Here is a 21,071-nt window from a genome sequence, read left to right as displayed (position 1 = left end):
TCCTTGTCTGAAAGCATCTGGTATGGTTCACCTTTCCCCTGGCAAGTACCACAACAAATTCAGTGTGTGGAGCAAAGACCTTGGAAGTTGGTTTTGACCGTCTAAACGAAACCGCCTTTTCTGCGGGTTCCGTAGAGGTATCCATGATGCCTAAGGTCTGGTTGACTGCAACAATAAGGCTTTGCACCCTATCACTCATGCTAGAGGCCTGTAGTGAAACAAAGTCTGAATCTTCCTTTGAAAACATGACCGAGGACGCCCGTCTGACTCGGGAGAGGAGGATCTGGAAGAGGGATCTCACCGTGCCAGACCGGAGGGCGAGATGGATCGGGAAAAGGACAGAATTTCGCTCCTGTCTGGATCTCTTGTGACCTGTGTTGAAAAGGCCGGATGGAGAATCCTGTGACCCACTGGCAACTGCAGGGTGCTGGGAGGGACAATCTGTCAAGCACGGACACCAGGGACGTGACATCCTGGTGAGGTCCGCCACAGACCGAGACAGAAGGAAAGCCCACCCAGGGATAGGGGCCTCGGTCTCACCCGGGGTAGGAACTCCTGGGCGGTGGGTTCATGATGAGCAGACCCATTAACTGATGCCAGAACATTAGGGGATAGGAGAGCCGAGGAGAGTGTCGGGCTGCAGAGCAGCTACTCACAGTAGGTGCAGTCATCCTGTATTCAGCTCCAGACTGTAGGGCTGCTGTGCCAGGAAGAGAAGGCTCCACAGGAAACAAGTACAATCTGGATCAATAGAAAAAATGGCAGTCACAAGAGGGTATCCAGGACCAGGAGTGAAAAAGCGCACACTGCAGGGACACATGCTGAAAAGCCTGCTCTGAGACAAGAAAAAGGGGCGGAGCTAAACCGCAGGACCAGGGGGCGGAGCCAAGTCCCGGCAGGAAGGAGCTGACTAAGAGCTAGGTGGGAAAAAAGCCCGCCCGAAAAGCAGGAAGAAGAGGGGCGGAGCCAGCCCTGCAGCTAGGCCCGAGTGAAGCCGGGACCTAAATTAGAGCTGGTGACCGCCGGAGGATGGGGGAGCGGCTCGGAGGATTGAAAAACGCTGCAAAACAATGCCTGCAGCCCCAAATACCCGCAAAATTAAAGGGGGAAAAGACCCCCGATGCCCCACTCTGCAGCTAGGCCTGGAAGAGGCCAGGACCTAGATTACATCACATGACCACCGGAGCACGGGGGAAGTGTTGAGGAAAGCCCTAAAACTGCTGCAAAGGTAACCTGAATTAAGGGGCCCACTATTAAAATAAAGGAATTTTTTTTTTTTTTCCCGATCTTCTTTCTTCTGTGATCTTATCTCTGTACCTGGGGGGAGAGAGAGAGAGAGTACCTCCCCATCCAAGATCGGACGTCCGATAATCCAGCATAGTGGGACGTCCGTGTCTCCTCGAACCGACAGGCTCTGGTGGGCGAGTGGGTGGGAGACGGAGGCAGGCCCGGGTCTGAAGCACCTCAACACGCTTCAGTGTTAGGGGCTGGGGTCCTGCCGACTAGACATATGAGGATACGGGGTGGCAGTACACGCCGTACTCATAGTCTCTTTGTGGGACTACAGGTGTGACTGACCACCCTGTATCCCTCCGTGGTACCTGAAAAGGAACGACGCACACTCAGGTAGATAGGGGTCAAATTAAAGACCCATGTCCACCTCCTACTGACACTAAGCTAAACTGAATATCCTACTTCCTGTCAGTGGTGTGTACACTGCAGAGGAGGAGCTAACTTTTTTTTATTTGCATAGTGTCAGCCTCCTAGTGGCAGCAGCATACACCCATGGTTCCTGTGTCCCCCAATGAGGCGATAGAGAAAGAGGGATTTTTGGTTCTTACCGTAAAATCTCTTTCTTGGAGCCTTCATTGGGGGACACAGGTAACCATGGGTGTATGCTGGTCCCCTAACGAAGCGAGAAAGAAAATGTTATTTAGAGCTCAGGCTGATGAATACTGCCATCAGCTGCCACCTGCTCTCGCTGTGAACCACGACCGTCTGACCAGTGGTAATGATTTTACTGACGATCAGAAGAAGTGTTTGCCACGCTGTTATGCACATGACGGAACAACAAGCACCTGGTGCTCGGAGGGCAGAACCCAAACAGTAACACGGACTTCTTGGTGAAGTCAGTGTTTAGTGTCCGTGCCTGAACAGTAGGAGTTCTATACAAATGCCAAACTTTACTGTTCGAGTTAACCCCTCTAGTTTTTAACCAATGTATTTAATTTATATAGCATCATTAAATTTCCACAGAGCTTTACAGAAATCATCAACACCATCACTGTCCTCATTGGGGCTTACAATGTACTTATCAGCAACAGCGTGGGAGGAAACCAGAGTACACAGAGCAAAAACAAGGAGAACATAAGCTTGCAGATGTTTTCCTTGGTGGATTCGAACCTAGGAGCCCAACGCTGCATGGCTATAATGGTTATGACAGCGACCGTGATGACAAAGTCTTTTGCAGAATTGTTGGCTGTGATCACTTGTACAATATCTGATTTTAGCAGGGCTGATAGTAACATCATTGGATGAAATAAACCAAAAATGGAAGTGTGACGACAAGACTATTGTGTATTTTACACTAAATATCGCAGACGCAGTAAAGTTGTATTTTATATTTGTAGCTCATTGTTTGGAGTACTCATGCAACAAAGTAAAGGTTTACCTTACCTCCATCCCTGACTGTAGCTTCTGAATTAGATCCTGAATATTTGTGGATGATATTTCCGGGCTGTGCAATTTAGCGCTCTGTGGTGGTTTACAATTGTTTGCAACAACATGCAACCCAAATCTTTTTGATGGTTGACCCTTTTCTTGATTTGTGTAAGCATTATTAGCAGCAATACTTTCCCCAAGTCTAAAAAGGTAAAATTACGTTAATGTAGCCATAAAATAAAATATTGTCAAGTATAAACAAGACATTCAAAAACAAAACTCATCAAAAGGGGCACCAACAAAACAGCGCTGATCAGAAACTAAGGAAATAAGTTCTGTAATTTCCATCCAAAATATTGATATGTTTAAATATAATATTAGCAGTGTGATGCTTTTTTGCAATTGTTTTCCTTAGATAATCTGTGATCTTTTTCTTAAGGGGCTTTGAACTGACCGACAGGCAGTTGCCAATTACCCACCCGTTGTGCTGTGCGACGATCTCTTCTGGTTCACGTGGCAATTCTCCTTCATTTGACTGCGCATCAACATAGCAGCCCTTTCTCCTCCAGTCTGTGGTCGATGGGGCGTCACTGTTGATCGTATATTGAAAGAGTGCTGGCTCCACACTGCTTAACTGCGGGGAGCTGGCTGTCAATCAACATGACGTCTGCAATGATGCTCAGTTGACAGAGCAGAGACTGAAAGAAACTGCTCTGTTGACGGAAGAAGGAGAAGTGCAAGCAGGAGCGGTACATGCCCGCTCTAGCCAGAGAAGACCGTCACAAGATATAAAAGGCAAATAGTTAGCAAATACCTGCTGGCAAGTTCTTAGCCCCACAGGTTGGGTATACAGTCTGTGATGGCAGATGGGAGAATTTGGGTCACAGAGCTGGAACTAAAAGGATGCAATAGGTGAGTATATCTTCCTTTTTTTCTAGCAATATTGCTGTTAATGGACAGATTTTTCAATACCTTATGTGCCCCCTGTAAGGCTTTAATTTTTTTGCACTCCATTTACTTACACAAATGCTGGGAAATCCGGCAATGGTGCCGCTTCAAATAAAATTCGAAGTCCAGCTTGAACTCTTTCTCTGTTATCCGAGGTTAATGCAAAAGATAGCGATGGGATCAATCTTTGCTCCTGAAGAAAATAAAGTGAGTCAATTTTAACTTATATGGTCTAGTTTTAAGAGAAATATAAAGCAGCAAACATCTGTTTCATTACCTTGGGCTGTATTCCCCCAAAAAGTGTTAAGTGTCAGTGCTTAGAAACAGGGGCGGATTAGCAGAGGGTCAATATGGGCGGTAGCCCAGGGCCCAGTGGTCTGGGGGGGCCCTGGGCTACCGCACAGATTGACCCTCCGCTAATCGTCTGTGAATGCCCGCCGGCATTTATGTGCCCCCGGACCCGGTGGGCAGAGAGAGGGGGCCCGCATTGGGCCCCTACTCATCTGCTCACCGGGCCCCTTCCGGCGCTGCAGCGGTTTCCTATTGACGTGCGGGAACGCGCCCGCACGTCAATAGTTAACAGCCGCCAGCCAATTGGAGGCTGGCAGCTGAAGTCGGCCGCAGCGTACACGTCGCCGGCGTCTGACGTCATTGTCAGTCGCCGGCGAGTGTGCGCTACTGGAGGGAGCTCGCCGCCTGGAGCGCGGACAGGTGAGGAGACTGTTTTTTTGTGTTTTTTGATAAGCTAATGGTGGACACACTGGGGGCAATGCTGGAGGACACACTGGGGGCAATGCTGGAGACACTGGGGCAGATTGCTGGAGGACACACTGGGGCAGATTGCTGGAGGACACACTGGGGCAGATTGCTGGAGGACACACTGGGGCAGATTGCTGGAGGACACACTGGGGCAGATTGCTGGAGGACACACTGGGGCAGATTGCTGGAGGACACACTGGGGCAGATTGCTGGAGGACACACTGGGGCAGATTGCTGGAGGACACACTGGGGCAGATTGCTGGAGGACACACTGGGGCAGATTGCTGGAGGACACACTGGGGCAGATTGCTGGAGGACACACTGGGGCAGATTGCTGGAGGACACACTGGGGCAGATTGCTGGAGGACACACTGGGGCAGATTGCTGGAGGACACACTGGGGCAGATTGCTGGAGGACACACTGGGGCAGATTGCTGGAGGACACACTGGGGCAGATTGCTGGAGGACACACTGGGGCAGATTGCTGGAGGACACACTGGGGCAGATTGCTGGAGGACACACTGGGGCAGATTGCTGGAGGACACACTGGGGCAGATTGCTGGAGGACACACTGGGGCAGATTGCTGGAGGACACACTGGGGCAGATTGCTGGAGGACACACTGGGGCAGATTGCTGGAGGACACACTGGGGCAGATTGCTGGAGGACACACTGGGGCAGATTGCTGGAGGACACACTGGGGCAGATTGCTGGAGGACACACTGGGGCAGATTGCTGGAGGACACACTGGGGCAGATTGCTGGAGGACACACTGGGGCAGATTGCTGGAGGACACACTGGGGCAGATTGCTGGAGGACACACTGGGGCAGATTGCTGGAGGACACACTGGGGCAATGCTGGAGGACACACTGGGGCAATGCTGGACGACACACTGGGGCAATGCTGGAGGACACACTGGGGCAATGCTGGAGGACACACTGGGGCAATGCTGGAAGACAATGGGGCAATGCTGGAGGACACACTGGGGCAATGCTGGAGGACACACTGGGGCAGATTGCTGGAGGACACACAGGGGCAGATTGCTGGAGACACTGGGGCAATGCTGGAGAAACTGGGGCAGACTGCTGGACACACTGGGGCAATGCTGGAGACACTGGGGCAATGCTGGAGACACTGGGGCAATTCTGGAGACACTGGGGCAATTCTGGAGACACTGGGGCAATTCTGGAGACACTGGGGCAATTCTGGAGACACTGGGGCAATTCTGGAGACACTGGGGCAATTCTGGAGACACTGGGGCAATTCTGGAGACACTGGGGCAATGCTGGAGACACTGGGGCAATGCTGGAGACACTGGGCCAGATTGCTGGACACACCGGTGGTAATATGCTGGACACACTGGGGCAGATTGCTGGACACACTGGGGGCAATATGCTGGAGTCAGACACTGGGACAGATTGCTGGAGACACTGTCTGGGGGCAATGCTGGACACACTGGGGCAGATTACTGGACACACTGGGGGCAGGACTGGAGGCATGGGCAGAATGTAGACACGGGGCATGATTGGAGACACGGGGCAGAATGAAAGACATGGGGCAGGATGAATACGATGGAGACAGATGGGGCAGGTTGGGGAGATCATATGGTGTAGAATGGATACTCATGAGTGCAGGATGGGAGAACATATGGCTGGAGCCAGGAATGAGACACACAGGGCCAGGGTGGGGAATATTATTACCATAGGGGCTAATTAAGGGATATTATTACTGCAGTGATGTATTTATTTTATTTTTTGAGTATACTGTTTTAAATGGGGGGCGGTCCTGTTACTGTGCAGAGTGACACTATATCGCCTTTTTTTCTTCATGTGGTGTAATGTAGAAGTTGTGAAAAATTAAGTAATGTGTTCTGCAAGCGGAGCTCGAGATAATTTATTTCCTGCAGAAACGAGTCCTGGCTGGAAGAAATGATGGCGGTCTGTGCTGGATGAAAGATGAAGGACTTCACCTAGAGACGTCACTGGTGAGTCAGTGTTGCCTATACACTGACACTATACACTGTATACTATATACAGAGGTCCTGTGTACAATGTCACCAGTGATCACTGTATTACCTATACATTATAAACAGAGCTCCTGTGTATAATACCACCAGTGATCTCTGTATTACCTCTACACAGACACTGCATACTAAGTACAGATCTCCTTATGGTGATAGTATTGTTTTTTTTTTTTTTTTTTTTATTACTGATCAGTATTGTAGTATTCAGTCACTATGTGGTGGTAATATGTGGTCTGGAAATGGTGTTGTGGTATTTGTCCCTGGTATGTGCTATTTGGTCACTAAGTGGTGGTAATATGTGGTCTTGACATGGTGCGGTGGTATTTGTTCCTTGTATGTGATATTATTTGATCACTGTGGTTGTAATTTGTGGTCTGGTCATGGTGCGGTGGTATTTGTTCCTTGTATGTGATATTATTGGTCAAAATATACCTAAATTGTATTGCAGATTTTAACAAATATTTAATACGTTACAGTAGAGTAGGGCCCGGCCATTTTTCTGGAATAATCTGGTTCGGGTATATCATGACCCCCATCATATGACCGGGGGGGAGGCCACAGTGTCTGAACAGCCCAGGGCCCTGGCTACCCTTAATCCACCCCTGCTTGGAAAGGATTGTTGCTACAAAGAGTGAACTGCATGTAAGCTGCATATTCAAAAGCAATCAAACCATACCTGGAGAATCTTATAGAAGGCAGCTTCCATATTTGTGACCAATTGTTTTATTCTGCTCATCACATCCAAAGTCTTAAGTATAACATCTGATGAAACGTTGCTTGGTGCAAAAGCAAACATTGTTAAAAAAAGAATCTAAGAACATCTATGTTGACATTTACATTTGGGGAAAGGCATACAATAAGCATAATCAAGGAAAAGCAGAAAAAAAAATCTGATAAAATGATTTGAAGGGAGGAATGCAAAATACCATTGTCCATGCTACTTGATAATAACAATATTGCATCGGCAGTACACCAGCCCAGACTCACCAAACGCTCATATATGCAGTAGTTCCTTCCTGAGAAAGCAACTACTGTGAAAACGCACATTTGGGGAGTCTGGGCTGGTGTTCTGCCGATGCAATAAAATGGGTACCGTAATTAATATATCTTTCCTTCCCTCATTGAACCCTGTCATTTTTCCAGTAAGATTTCTCCAATGCTTGTATGGTATTAAGCAGCACATGTGTTACTCATTTGTGTTCTTGATGGTGGTGCACATGCCATAGTTTATACGCACGAGTTATATTAGGATGTTAGGTAACCCTAAGAGTTAATCTATATTTTAGATCATATGATTTAGATTTTATCGGTTGTTCATTTTTTCCTGACTATTGGTATACAGTATTTAAGGCTACTTTCACACTAGCGTTAACTGCAATCCGTCACAATGCGTCGTTTTGCCGAAAAACCGCATACTGCAAAAGTGCTTGCAGGATGCGTTTTTTCCCCAGAGACTTGTATTGGCGACGCATTGCGACGGATTGCCACACGTCGCATCCGTCGTGCGACGGATGAGTCGTGCTTTGGCGGACCGTCGGCACAAAAAAATGCTACATGTAACGTTTTTTGCTGCCGACGGACCGCTTTTTCCAACCGCACATGCGCGGCCGGAACTCCTCCCCTACCTCCCCGCACCTCACAATGGGGCAGCGGATGCGATGAAAATCTGCATCCGCTGCACCCGTTGTGCGGCGCTTACAATGCTAGCGTCGGTAACCTCGGCCGACGCACTGCGACGGGCCGAGCCCGACGCTAGTATGAAAGAAGCCTAACCCTCCGTCAGGAACAATGGATCTGACAGGCGCAGCACTTCTACTTTCATTTCTCCCTTCTCACCAGATTTTCAGGAAACCCCATCCCTCTAGATAGTCTCCTGGCTCTAGCTGCTGTGTGAAACCTGATACCATAGTTGGTCTGCAGAGCTTCAGGAAGGAAGATATAGCTGTGCTGGCTTCTCAGGCTCATTGGTCCCGAACACATCACACTTTATAAGGTTGGTATGTAATGTTTTTAGTCATTAATATTGTTTATTTAGCTTGTTTTATGAATGGATAGAGAAAGGTTTGTGGATATTTCATATAAATAAGGCAGATTTTCTTACAAATGAATTGCTATTTGGTGGGAGTTTTGAAATTTGTGTATATCAAAGTTATTACTCTTATGTTGAGTAAATGGGTTTGTTTTGCACCTGATAATGTGTAGTCTCTTTTATTACATCCCTATGAAGGTCTATGAGCACTTTTAGATCACTGAAATTGAGAAAATTAGATATTCTAGGCATTTTTCTAGCCTGCACTTGACAGGCACATTGTTCCATTATGAGTTAGTGCAAATATTGCTCCTGACGGAGGGTTAAACTGACAGCTTTGTTCTGCGAACAAGTTGTCAGCAAAGCATACCATTTGCCAAGAGCACGAGTACAAAGGGGGCTATATATTTCCCACCAGTGTAGTTCACCATTTTTCCATTTCTTTATGGTTGATAGGAAGAACGGCTAGCCCAACTACTGGGTTCTATTCTTCACTAATGATTGTTATGTTATGCCTTATATCTGTTTTTAATAATTGTTCAATAAAAATTGTTAGGATCAAGTAGCATGGACTCTGTTCTCCATTCCTCCATACTTTTTAGAGTTGCCACCTCCAATTTGGGCATTATTACCTACAGTATATAAGTATATATAACGCTATGAAGTTTTTATGGAACTTTTCCAATATAAAATGATCGGCAGTAGTTTCATCACCACAAATATCCAGCACATGCCCCAATATGATGGAATGTAAGTGTTAACTAAAGATACAAAGAGCTAAATAAGGTCATACTAAAGAAAACAATTTGTCTTCAAAGGGAGATTTGTAGTTAAAGTTCTGCGCTGCCACTAAGGCTACTTTCACACTAGCGTTTTCTGCAATCCGTCACAATGCGTCGTTTTGCAGAAAAAACGCATCCTGCAAAAGTGCTTGCAGGATGCGTTTTTTCCCCATAGACTTGCATTGACGACGCATTTGCGACGGATTGCCACACGTCGCATCCGTCGAGCGACGGATGAGTCGTGCTTTTGCGGACCGTCGGGAGAAAAAACGCTACATGTAATGTTTTTTTCTCCTGACGGACCGCTTTTTCCGACCGCACATGTGCGGCCGGAACTCCGCCCCCACCTCCCCGCACCTTACAATGGGGCAGCGGATGCGCCGGAAAAATGCATCCGCTGCACCCATTGTGCAATGCAGCAAACGCTAGCGTCGGAATCTCTCCCCGACGCATTGCGACGGGGAGATTCCGACGCTAGTGTGAAAGGAGCCTTAGATGAATTTCAGGAGAGTATAGTTGATTCACAGTGGTTTTATTCTACGCATTTCAGGGGTCTCATGCCCCCTTCATCAGGAAATACCACCGGTGGAAATCCTGATGAAGGGGGCATGAGACCCCTGAAACACGTAGAATAAAACCACTGTGAATCAACTATACTCTCCTGAAAATCATCTTAGCGGCAGCGCAGAACTTTAACTACAAATCTCCCTTTGAAGACATTATTTTCTCTGGTCGGTGAAGACCTGTGGATCTGCAGCAGCCGCTATCTATATGCTCTAATCTCATTCTAACCAGGTGAGCAAATTTGGTGTATATTCTCCTCTGTGTAACGTGGATAAGACCCTATTGCGCTCTTTGTCTCCCCATTGTTTTGCAAGAAAACAATTTGTAATATGGGTTTTTCCCATTAGTATCCCCCTTGGTTTAACATCTGAGCAGGTTATCATTGTGTGAAATCACATTTTCATGAACTTAGTATACAGATAAAAAACTAAACTTACGAGAGGTCTGAATCCACCATTTTGGTTCGGAAGCTGTCATCTGCACCACTGAAGGCAAACTGATAATCGACAAGAGCGACACATTTGTTGACAGCGAGCTTCACAGCAATGTGGGATTTTAAGGTGTCATCAGCACAGAGCGGTGAGCAAAAGGTAAGGAGAACAGCCGGAAAAGGATTTGTGGCTGACTGTTACTAACAACAGCCCTATTTACCCCTGCAGTTTGATCAACATTTTATATCTTTTTTTTTTTAAGCCAAATCTAGGAGTGTATGCTAAACACAAACTGAATAACAGAAACTTTTAGATGGACATGTACTCTGATCAGGCATTACATTCAGACCACAAATGCTGCACAGTAAGAATACATTGAAAATATAGACGTGTTAATTGTTTTTTGCTAATTTATAAAAACAAACTAAGGGAATGAGCAAAAGAGAAATCTAAATAAACTCAATATGTGGCGTGACCACCCATTTCCTCCAAAAAAGCATCAGTTCTTCTACGTACATTTGTACAAAGTCAGGCATTTTCTAGGATTCATAATCATGTGTACGAGCAACCAATTATACCAAACAGGTGAAAATTATCATAATTTTCAAGATAAGGTTGAAACGCATTTATTAACAGAAACAAAAACAGCTGTGTAGGAGGCTTAAGACTGGATGACCGAAACTCCGTTACAAAGATGTTCCATCAGCTCACAATTGGTAGCAAGCAGTGGAACCCAGCTACACCCATCTACTTCTGTTCAGAAGTCTGGCCAGAGGTGGTCTTCATGTTAGAACTGTGCCCCCGTTCATCATGAAAACAAGGCTAGCAACTCAACTATAGACTAAAACATAGGAACTGGGGTGCAGAAAAATGAGAGTAACTGCTCAGGACAGAGGAGTGAAATATTTGTCAGTAAATCAGTAACAGAAAGCAGTTTATTTGCTAAAGGACTGGAGCCAGCTACAGTAATGAGTGTTTGCAGGCAACAGTTAAAGGGAACCTGTCACCCCCAAAATGGAAGATGAGCTAAGCCCACCGGCATCAGGGGATTATCTACAGCATTCTGTAATGAAGAATTTATGCTGTATTGAAGGCAAACGGTGGCTACACCAAATATTGATTTGACTTGTCAAAGATTTCCCTTACTTATTCACTTTGCATTTGTTAATAAAAAATCATTCTACCACACCTGACAAACTTATGCACAGTGATATGTGTAATAATGTATAAGATTTTTTCTCCCACTTCAACAACAAGCTTGATTAAAAAGGATATTGATTAAGACATCCAAAGATTTAACCATTCTTTCACATCTTTTTTTTGTTAATTGTTCATCCAACGGATGGTCAGGGACATGAAGTTGCTCAAGAATAACTGGCAATAGAAGGTCTACAAACCTTTCTGCAGACTGAATGGTGCCAGTGTCAATAGCATCCTAAACAAAGCAGGAAGGAAAAAAAAGTCCTTATAAGAGAAACATTTAAAACGCACTCTGCAATGTAACGTTACCACTGAAGGGGCTGGTTAAGCGACTGCGCCCGTGTGAATAAAAGTGTATGTCATGCTCACATAAAAAAGTTGCACAAACAACAAAGGACTATCCTAATGTTAAAGTGGCAGGAAACCCTTGTAAATTGAACAGTCAAAACTGTTGACTTTAATAATTATGCAAAACCCCCTTTTTTATATTTCTTAGATCATTGTAGTGCGATAAATTTTAATAGCAAAAGGCAGCAAAATTATCTGAGCAGCTAAAAAACAATGCGTTAGTTTTTTGTTTTAATTACTATTATACATTAGAAAAAAGTACATTTCAATTAAACAGTACTCCTTTATTTAGTCAAAAAAAAAAAAAAAACATCTTATTGCATACAAAAAAACATGTATATATCAACAGCCCCATAGACTAGAACGGGTCATTGTCTATCCCTGAAGAACACAAATGGCACAAGTACGTTAAAAAAGCATGTGTGAATGAGGCCCATGTCAGAAAATTCAAAGGAAACAAGAAGGTAGAAATTTACTGCAAAAACTTCCTTGAAGAGCTCCAATGCCAATATTGCACAGTTCTGAGGGGCTTCCAGGGCTTGGCTTGACCAATGAACAAGAGCAACAGCCGGCTCAGGAGATTTTGCACGCGACCCAAGTCTGCCACTCCCAGCTGCAGGAATGCTGGATTGTTCTAGAATAGTCTGTCGCAGCATATGACGTAAGCTAGTGACCGAGCAAAAGGCCAGCAACAACTCTAACACCTGAAAAATACAGAACTTACATGAATGAAAAATGGAGACTTAAGAGACACATACATCCAAAAAAAGCAGCTACATTGTAAAAATGAGCCCTGCTCCAGTACTGTATAGTATTATGGGGTGAGTATCTACTAACAGCCAGATACAGATCTATTATATAAGCAATGTAAATCAAAGGTGTAATTATACATACAGCTCTTGGCAAAAATCAAGAGACCACCACATGAAATCCCTGTTATGGGCAGCTCAATCTCCAGACCTGAACCCCATTGAAAACCTCTGGAATATAATCAAGAGGATGATGGATAGTCACAAGCCATCAAACAAAGAAGAACTGCTTACATTTTTGCATCAGAAGCAGTGTGAAAGACTGATGGAAAGCATGCCAAGATGCAGGAAAGCGGTGATTAAAAATCATGGTTATTCCACAAAATACTGATTTCTGAACTCTTCCTGAGTTAAAACATTAGTATTGTTGTTTCTAAATGATTATGAACTTGTTTTCTTTGGATTGTTTGAGGTCAGAAAGCAGTTTGTTTTTTATTTTGACCATTTTTCTTTGTCAGAAAAAAAATTACAAAATTTATTGCTTGGAAATTAGGAGACATGTTGTCATAAGCTTATAGACTAAAAGAACAATTTACATTTTACTCAAAAATATACCTATAAAGAGAAAAATCAGACAAACTGAACATTTTGCAGTGGTCTCAATTTTTGCCAGAGCTGTATATATGTGGTGTCTGGAAGCTCATTTATAAAATTAAAAGCACCACTCCGGCGTTTGTTTGTTTTTCAGAGTTGGAGTGGCACTTTAACCCCTTAGTGACAGAGCCAATTTGGTACTTAATGACCAAGCCAATTTTTCCAATTCTGACCACTGTCACTTTATAAGGTTATAACTCTGGAACGCTTCAACGGATCCCGCTGATTCTGAGATTGTTTTTTCGTGACATATTGTACTTCATGTTAGTGGTAACATTTCTTCGATATTACTTGCGATTATTTATGAAAAAATCGGAAATATGGCGATAATTTTTAAAATTTTGCAATTTTCAAACTTTGAATTTTTATGCCCTTAAATCAGAGAGATATGTCACAAAAAATAGTTAATAAATAACATTTCCCACATGTCTACTTTACATCAGCACAATTTTGGAAACAAAATTTTTTTTTTGTTAGGGAGTTATAAGGGTTAAAAGTTGACCAGCAATTTCTCATTTTTACAACACCATTTTTTTTAGGGACCACATCACATTTGAAGTCATTTTGAGGGGTCTACATGGTAGAAAATACCCAAGTGTGACACCATTCTAAAAACTGCACCCCTCAAGGTTCTCAAAACCACATTCAAGAAGTTTATTAACCCTTTACGTGCTTCACAGGAACTGAAACAATGTGGAAGGAAAAAAATGAACATTTAACTTTTTTTTGCAAACATTTTAATTCAGAACCATTTTTTTTTTTAATTTTCACAAGTGTAAAAACAGAAATATAACCATAAATTTTGTTGTGCAATTTCTCCTGAGTACGTCGATACCCCATATGTGAGGGTAAACCACTGTTTTGGCGCCCCGCAGAGCTTGGAAGTGAAGGAGCGCCGTTTTACTTTTTCAATGTAGAATTGGCTGGAATTGAGATCGGATGCCATGTCACGTTTGGAGAGCCCCTGATGTGCCTAAACAGTGGAAACCCCCCACAAGTGACACCATTTTGGAAACTAGACCCCTTACTTTAAACCCCCAGGTGCTTGACGGAAGTTTATAACGTAGAGCCGAGAAAATAAAAAATCCTTTCCCCCCCCCCCCCCCCCCCCCCTCAAAAATGATTTTTTTTAGCCTGCAATTTTTTATTTTCTCAAGGGTAACAGGAGACATTGGACCCCAAAATCTGTTGACCAGTTTGTCCTGAGTATGCCAATACCCCGTAGGTGGGGGGGGGGGTCACTGTGTGGGCACCCATTGGGGCTCGGAAGGGAAGGAGCGCCGCTTGGAATGCAGACTTTGATAGAATGGTTTATAATGCAGAGTCGTGAAAATAAAAAAAAAATTTTCCCACAAAAAATATTTTTTAGCCCCCAAGTTTTTATTTTCACAAGGGTAGCAAGAGAAGTTGGACCCCAAAAGTTGTTGTCCAATTTGTCACGAGTATGCTGGTACCCCATGTGTGGGGGATCACTGTTTGGGCGCACGGCAGAGCTCGGAAGGGAAGGAGCGCCGTTTTGGAATGCAGACTTAGATAGAATGGTCTGCGGGCGTTATGTTGCGTTTGCAGAGCCCCTGATGTACCTAAACAGTAGTAACCCCCACAAGTGACCCCATTTTGGAAACTAGACCCCCCAAGGAACTTATATAGATGTGTGGTGAGAACTTTGAATGCCCAAGTGCTTCACAGAAGTTTATAATGCAGAGTCGTGAAAATAAAAAATATTTTTTTTCCACAAAAGAGATTTTTTTAGCCCCCAAGTTTTTATTTTCACAAGGGTAACAGGAGAAATTGGACCCCAAAAGTTGTTGTCCAATTTATCCCGAGTACGCTGATGCCCCATATGTGGGGTAAACCACTGTTTGGGCGCACGGCAGAGCTCAGAAATGAGGGAGCACCATTTGAGTTTTTGAGCGCAAAATTGGCTGTCGTGTTTGGAGACCCCCTGATGTAACTAAACAGTGGAAACCCCCCCAATTCTAGCTCCAACCCTAACCCCAACACACCCCTAACCCCAACCCGATCCATAATCATAATCCTAACGATAATCACAACCCTAACCCCAAAACAACCCTAATCTCAACCCTAACCATAACCCTAATCAAAACCCTAACCCCAACACACCCCTAACCCTAATCCCAACCCGATCCATAATCCTAATCACTAACCCTAACGATAATCACAACCCTTACCCCAAAACAACCCTAATGTCAACCCTAACCCTAATCAAAACCCTAAATCCAACACACCCCTAATCCTAATCTCAACCCTAATCCCAATACACCCCTAACCCTAATCCCAACCCTAACCTTAACGTAACACTAATGCCAACCCTAATCGAAACCCTAACTTTAGCCGCAACCCTAGCCCCAACCCTAAATTTAGCCCCAACCCTAACCCTAAATTTAGCCCCAACCCTAAGGCTACTTTCACACTTGCGTCGTTTGGCATCCGTCGTTTTGGACAAAAAACGGATCCTGCAAATGTGCCCGCAGGATGAGTTTTTTGCCCATAGACTTGTATTGCCGACGGATTGTGACGGATGGCCACACGTCGCGTCCGTTGTGCACTGGATCTGTTGTGTTTTTGCGGACCGTCGTCACAAAAGAAGTTCAATGTAACATTTTTTTTGTACGTCGCGTCCGCAACGTCGGTACCTATATATGTATAGGTGGTAAAAATATTGGTTCTTTTAATCTTGTTTTTAACATATAATTCGGATGAGACTATTTGGAAAAATCACACTTGAGGATATGATCACCTTTTTTCTTTTGGCTTGTTCAATGAATTCAGGTTGAAAATGCTGAGCAAGTTGTGTTATGATGATTAATATGTATTTATTCTGGCACCTCGGTATTTGTTTTTTGTATTTCTTTATTGTTGCATATAAATGTTGAATTCAATAAGTTGTAATTTGAAAAGAAAAAGGGAAGAAACTCACACAAACAAAATCAGATGATTCAAGGCTTAAAAAAAAAATAAAAAAAAAATTGACAGGTCTCAATTTAAATCCTTGTACAAATATAAACAAGAACACAAGTAACACACATGCATGTTCTCACAATTTTAAAACTAACGTGTTTTTTTTCACAATTGCGCATCAAAATTTTGAATTTGATTTCTCCAAAACAAAATATCAAGAAACATAGTTTTGTGACATATCAAATGAAAGCCGGTACCATTCTGAGAAAAATGATGCCTCTCCTACCCTCTTTATCTTAATTCTAGCCCGAAATATGATAAAAAATGTAAAGCCATACCAGGCCAAAATCTGCACTTTTTCAAAACTTTAAAAATCTGTAAAAAATTAACTGATGAAGAAAATTTTTTTTTTAAACTTTTAACCCCTTCCCGACCTTTGACGCATACGCTGCGTCATGAAAGTCGGTGCCATTCCGACCCATGACGCAGCATATGCGTCATGGAAAGATCGCGTCCCTGCAGTCCGGGTGAAAGGGTTAACTCCCATTTCACCCGATCTGCAGGGACAGGGGGAGTGGTAGTTTAGCCCAGGGGGGGTGGCTTCACCCCCTCGTGGCTACGATCGCTCTGATTGGCTGTTGAAAGTGAAACTGCCAATCAGAGCGATTTGTAATATTTCACCTAAAAAACTGGTGAAATATTACAATCCAGCCATGGCCGATGCTGCAATATCATCGGCCATGGCTGGACACACTAATGTGCACCCAACCCCACCCCTCCGATCGCCCCCCCAGCCCCCCGATCTGTGGTCCGCTCCCCTCCGTCCTGTGCTCCGCTCCCCCGTCCTCCTGTCCGCTTCCCCCGTGCACCAATCACACCCCCCGCGCTCCAATCAAACCCCCCCGCACTCCGATCCACCCCCCCGCACACAGCGACCCCCCCGTGCTCCGATCCACCCCCCCCCCGCACAGCGATCCCCCACCCCGTGCTCCAATCCACCCCCCCGTGCTCCAATCCTCCCTCCCGTGTTCCGATCCACCCCCCCATGCTCCGATCCACCCCCCCCGTGCTCCGACGCCCCCCCCCCTTATACTTACCTAGCCGCCCGAGGTCCGTCCGTCTTCTTTCCTGGGCGCCGCCATCTTCCAAAATGGCGGGCGCATGTGCAGTGCGCCCGCCGAATCTGCCGGCCGGCAGATTCGTTCCAGAGTGAATTTTGATCACTGAGATATAACCTATCTCAGTGATCAAAATAAAAAAAATAGTAAATGACCCCCCCCTTTGTCACCCCCATAGATAGGGACAATAAAAAAAATAAAGAATTTTTTTTTTTTTCCACTAACGTTGGGGTAAGAACTAGGGTTAGGGTTAGGGGTAGGGTTAGGGTTAGGGGTAGGGTTTCGGTATGTGCACACATATTCTGGTCCTATGCGGATTTTTCCGCAGCGGATTTGAAAAATCCACAGTGCTAAACCGCTGCCGATTTATGGCGGATTTACCGCGGTTTTTCTGCGCATTTCACTGCGGTTTTACAACTGCGATTTTCTATTGGAGCAGTTGTAAAACCGCTGCGGAATCCGCAGAAAGAAGTGACATGCTGCGGAATGTAAACCGCTGCATTTCTGTGCAGTTTTTCCGCAGCATGTGTACAGCGATTTTTGGTTCCCATAGGTTTGCATTGAACTGTAAACTCATGAGAAACTGCTGCGGATCCGCAGCAGTTTCTGCAGCGTGTGCACATACCTTTAGAATTAGTCCATGTACACACGGTGCGGATTTGGCTGCGGATTCGCAGCAGTGTTCCATCAGGTTTACAGTACCATGTAAACATATGGAAAACCAAATCCGCTGTGCCCATGGTGCGGAAAATACCGCGCGGGAACGCTGCGTTGTATTTTCCGCAGCATGCCAATTCTTTGTGCGGATTCCGCAGCGTTTTACACCTGTTCCTCAATAGGAATCCGCATGTGAAATCCGCACAAAAAAACACTGGAAATCCGCGGAAAATCCGCAGGTAAAACGTAGTGCCTTTTACCCGCGGATTTTTCAAAAATGGTGCTGAAAAATCTCATACGAATCCGCAACGTTGGCACATAGCCTTAGGGTTGGGTTGGAATTAGGGTTGTGGTTAGGGTTAGGGGTGTGTTGGGGTTAGGGTTGTGTTGGGGTTAGGGTTGTGATTAGGGTTATGGCTACAGTTGGGATTAGGGTTAGGGGTGTGTTGGGGTTAGTGTTGGAGGTAGAATTGAGGGGTTTCCACTGTTTAGGCACTTCAGGGGGTCTCCAAACGCAACATGGCGCCACCATTGATTCCAGCCAATCTTGTATTCAAAAATTCAAATGGTGCTCCCTCACTTCCGAACCCCGACGTGTGCCCAAACAGTGGTTTACCCCCACATATGGGGTACCAGCATACTCAGGACAAACTGCACAACAATTACTGGGGTCCAATTTCTCCTGTTACCCTTGAGAAAATAAAAAATTGCTTGCTAAAACATCATTTTTGAGGAAAGAAAAATGATTTTTTATTTTCACGGCTCTGCGTTGTAAACGTCTGTGAAGCACTTGAGGGTTCAAAGTGCTCACCACATATCTAGATAAGTTCCTTGGGGGGGGTCTAGTTTCCAAAATGGGGTCACTTGTGGGGGGTTTCTACTGTTTAGGCACACCAGGGACTCTGCAAACGCAACGTGACGCCCGCAGACCATTCCATCAAAGTCTGCATTTCAAAAGTCACTACTTCCCTTCTGAGCCCCCACGTGTGCCCAAACAGTGGTTTACCCCCACACATGGGGCATCAGCGTACTCAGGAGAAACTGGACAACAACTTTTGTGGTCCAATTTCTCCTGTAACCCTTGGGAAAATAAAAAATTCTGGGCTAAAAAATTATTTTTGAGGAAAGAAAACGTATTTATTATTTTCACGGCTCTGCGTTATAAACTTCTGTAAAGCACTTGGGGGTTGAAAGTGCTCACCACACATCTAGATAAGTTCCTTTGGGGGTCTAGTTTCCAAAATGGGGTCACTTGTGGGGGGTTTCTACTGTTTAGGCACACCAGGGGCTCTGCAAACGCAACGTGACGCCCGCAGACCATTCCATCAAAGTCTGCATTTCAAAAGTCACTACTTCCCTTCTGAGCCCCGACGTGTGCCCAAACAGTGGTTTATCCCCACACATGGGGTATCAGCGTACTCAGGAGAAACTGGACAACAACTTTTGTGGTCCAATTTCTCCTGTAACCCTTGGGAAAATAAAAAATTCTGGGCTAAAAAATTATTTTTGAGGAAAGAAAACGTATTTATTATTTTCACTGCTCTGTGTTATGAACTTCTGTGAAGCACTTGGGGGTTCAAAGTGCTCACCTCACATCTAGATAAGTTCCTTTCGGGGTCTAGTTTCCAAAATGGGGACACTTGTGGGGGGTTTCTACTGTTTAGCCACATCAGGGGCTCTGCCAACGCAACGTGACGCCCACAGAGCATTCCATCAAAGTCTGCATTTCAAAACGTCACTACTTCACTTCCGAGCCCCAGCATGTGCCTAAACAGTGGTTTACCCCCACATATGGGGTATCAGCGTACTCAGGAGAAACTGGACAACAACTTTTGGGGTCAAATTTCTCCTGTTACCCTTGGGAAAATAAAAAAATTGCGGGCTAAAATTCATTTTTGAGAAAATAATTTTTTTTTTTTTTTATTTTCATGGCTCTGCGTTATAAACTTCTGTGAAGCACTTGGGGGTTCAAAGTCCTCACTACACATCTAGATTAGTTCCTTTGGGGGTCTAGTTTCCAAAATGGGGTAATTTGTGGGGGATCTCCAATGTTTAGGCACACAGGGGCTCTCCAAATGCGACATGGTGTCCGCTAACAATTGGAGCTAATTTTCCATTCAAAAAGTTAAAAGGCGCGCCTTCCCTTCCGAGCCCTGCCGTGTGCCCATACAGTGGTTTACCCCCACATATGAGGTATCGGCGTACTCGGGAGAAATTGCTCAACAAATTTTAGGATCCATTTTATCCTGTTGCCCATGTGAAAATGAAAAAATTGAGGCGAAAATAAATTTTTTGTGAAAAAAAAGTACTTTTTCATTTTTACGGATCAATTTTTGAAGCACCTGAGGGTTTAAAGTGCTCAGTAGGCATCTAGATAAGTTCCTTGGGGCGTCTAGTTTCCAAAATGGGGTCACTTGTGGGGGAGCTCCAATGTTTAAGCACACAGGGTCTCTCCAAACGCGACATGGTGTCCGCTAACGATGGAGATAATTTTTCATTCAAAAAGTCAAATGGCGCTCCTTCCCTTCCGAGCCTTACCATGTGCCCAAACAGTGGTTTACCCCCACATGTGAAGTATCGGTGTACTCAGGAGAAATTGCCAAACAAATTTTAGGATCCATTTTATCCTGTTGTCCATTTGAAAATGAAAAAATTGAGGCTAAAAAACTTTTTTTGTGAAAAAAAAGTACTTTTTCATTTTTACGGATCAATTTGTGAAGCACCTGGGGGTTTAAAGGGCTCACTATGCATCTAGATAAGTTCCTTGGGGCGTCTAGTTTCCAAAATGGGGTCACTTGTGGGGGAGCTCCAATTTTTAGGCACACGGGGGCTCTCCAAATGTGACATGGTGTCCGCTAAAGAGTGCAGCCAATTTGTCATTCAAAAAGTCAAATGGCGCTCCTTCCCTTCCAAGCCCTGTCGTGCGTCCAAACAGTGGTTTACCCCCACATATGAGGTATCAGCGTACTCAGGACAAATTGGACAACAACTTATGTGGTTCAGTTTCTCCTTTTACCATTGGGAAAATAAAAAAATTGTTGCTGAAAAATCATTTTTGTGACTAAAAAGTTAAATGTTCATTTTTTCCTTCCATGTTGCTTCTGCTGCTGTGAAGCACCTGAAGGGTTAATAAACTTCTTGAATGTGGTTTTGTGCACCTTGAGGGGTGCAGTTTTTAGAATGGTGTCACTTTTGGGTATTTTCAGCCATATAGACCCCTCAAACT

At 44.7% G+C, this 21,071-nt stretch overlaps 1 protein-coding gene across 1 annotated transcript in view; it reads right to left on the bottom strand.

Moving 5' to 3' along the window:
• The window catches only part of CIP2A (cellular inhibitor of PP2A), a 152,341-nt gene that overhangs the window by 66,159 nt on the left and 65,111 nt on the right, over nucleotides 1–21,071 (bottom strand). The window contains exons 9-14 of the mRNA XM_069757758.1: nucleotides 12,222–12,449; nucleotides 11,473–11,632; nucleotides 10,204–10,345; nucleotides 7,068–7,167; nucleotides 3,684–3,802; nucleotides 2,677–2,863 (exon numbers count right to left, since the gene is read on the bottom strand). Of these exons, the coding sequence (XP_069613859.1) occupies nucleotides 2,677–2,863; nucleotides 3,684–3,802; nucleotides 7,068–7,167; nucleotides 10,204–10,345; nucleotides 11,473–11,632; nucleotides 12,222–12,449 (936 nt within the window). The remainder of the gene's footprint in view (nucleotides 1–2,676; nucleotides 2,864–3,683; nucleotides 3,803–7,067; nucleotides 7,168–10,203; nucleotides 10,346–11,472; nucleotides 11,633–12,221; nucleotides 12,450–21,071) is intronic.

The sequence above is a fragment of the Ranitomeya imitator genome, chromosome 3, assembly GCF_032444005.1.
Source record: "Ranitomeya imitator isolate aRanImi1 chromosome 3, aRanImi1.pri, whole genome shotgun sequence".
NCBI lineage: Eukaryota > Metazoa > Chordata > Amphibia > Anura > Dendrobatidae > Ranitomeya > Ranitomeya imitator.
The sequence above is the reverse complement of the archived record's forward strand: the minus strand, read 5'-3'. Positions and strand labels throughout refer to the sequence as shown.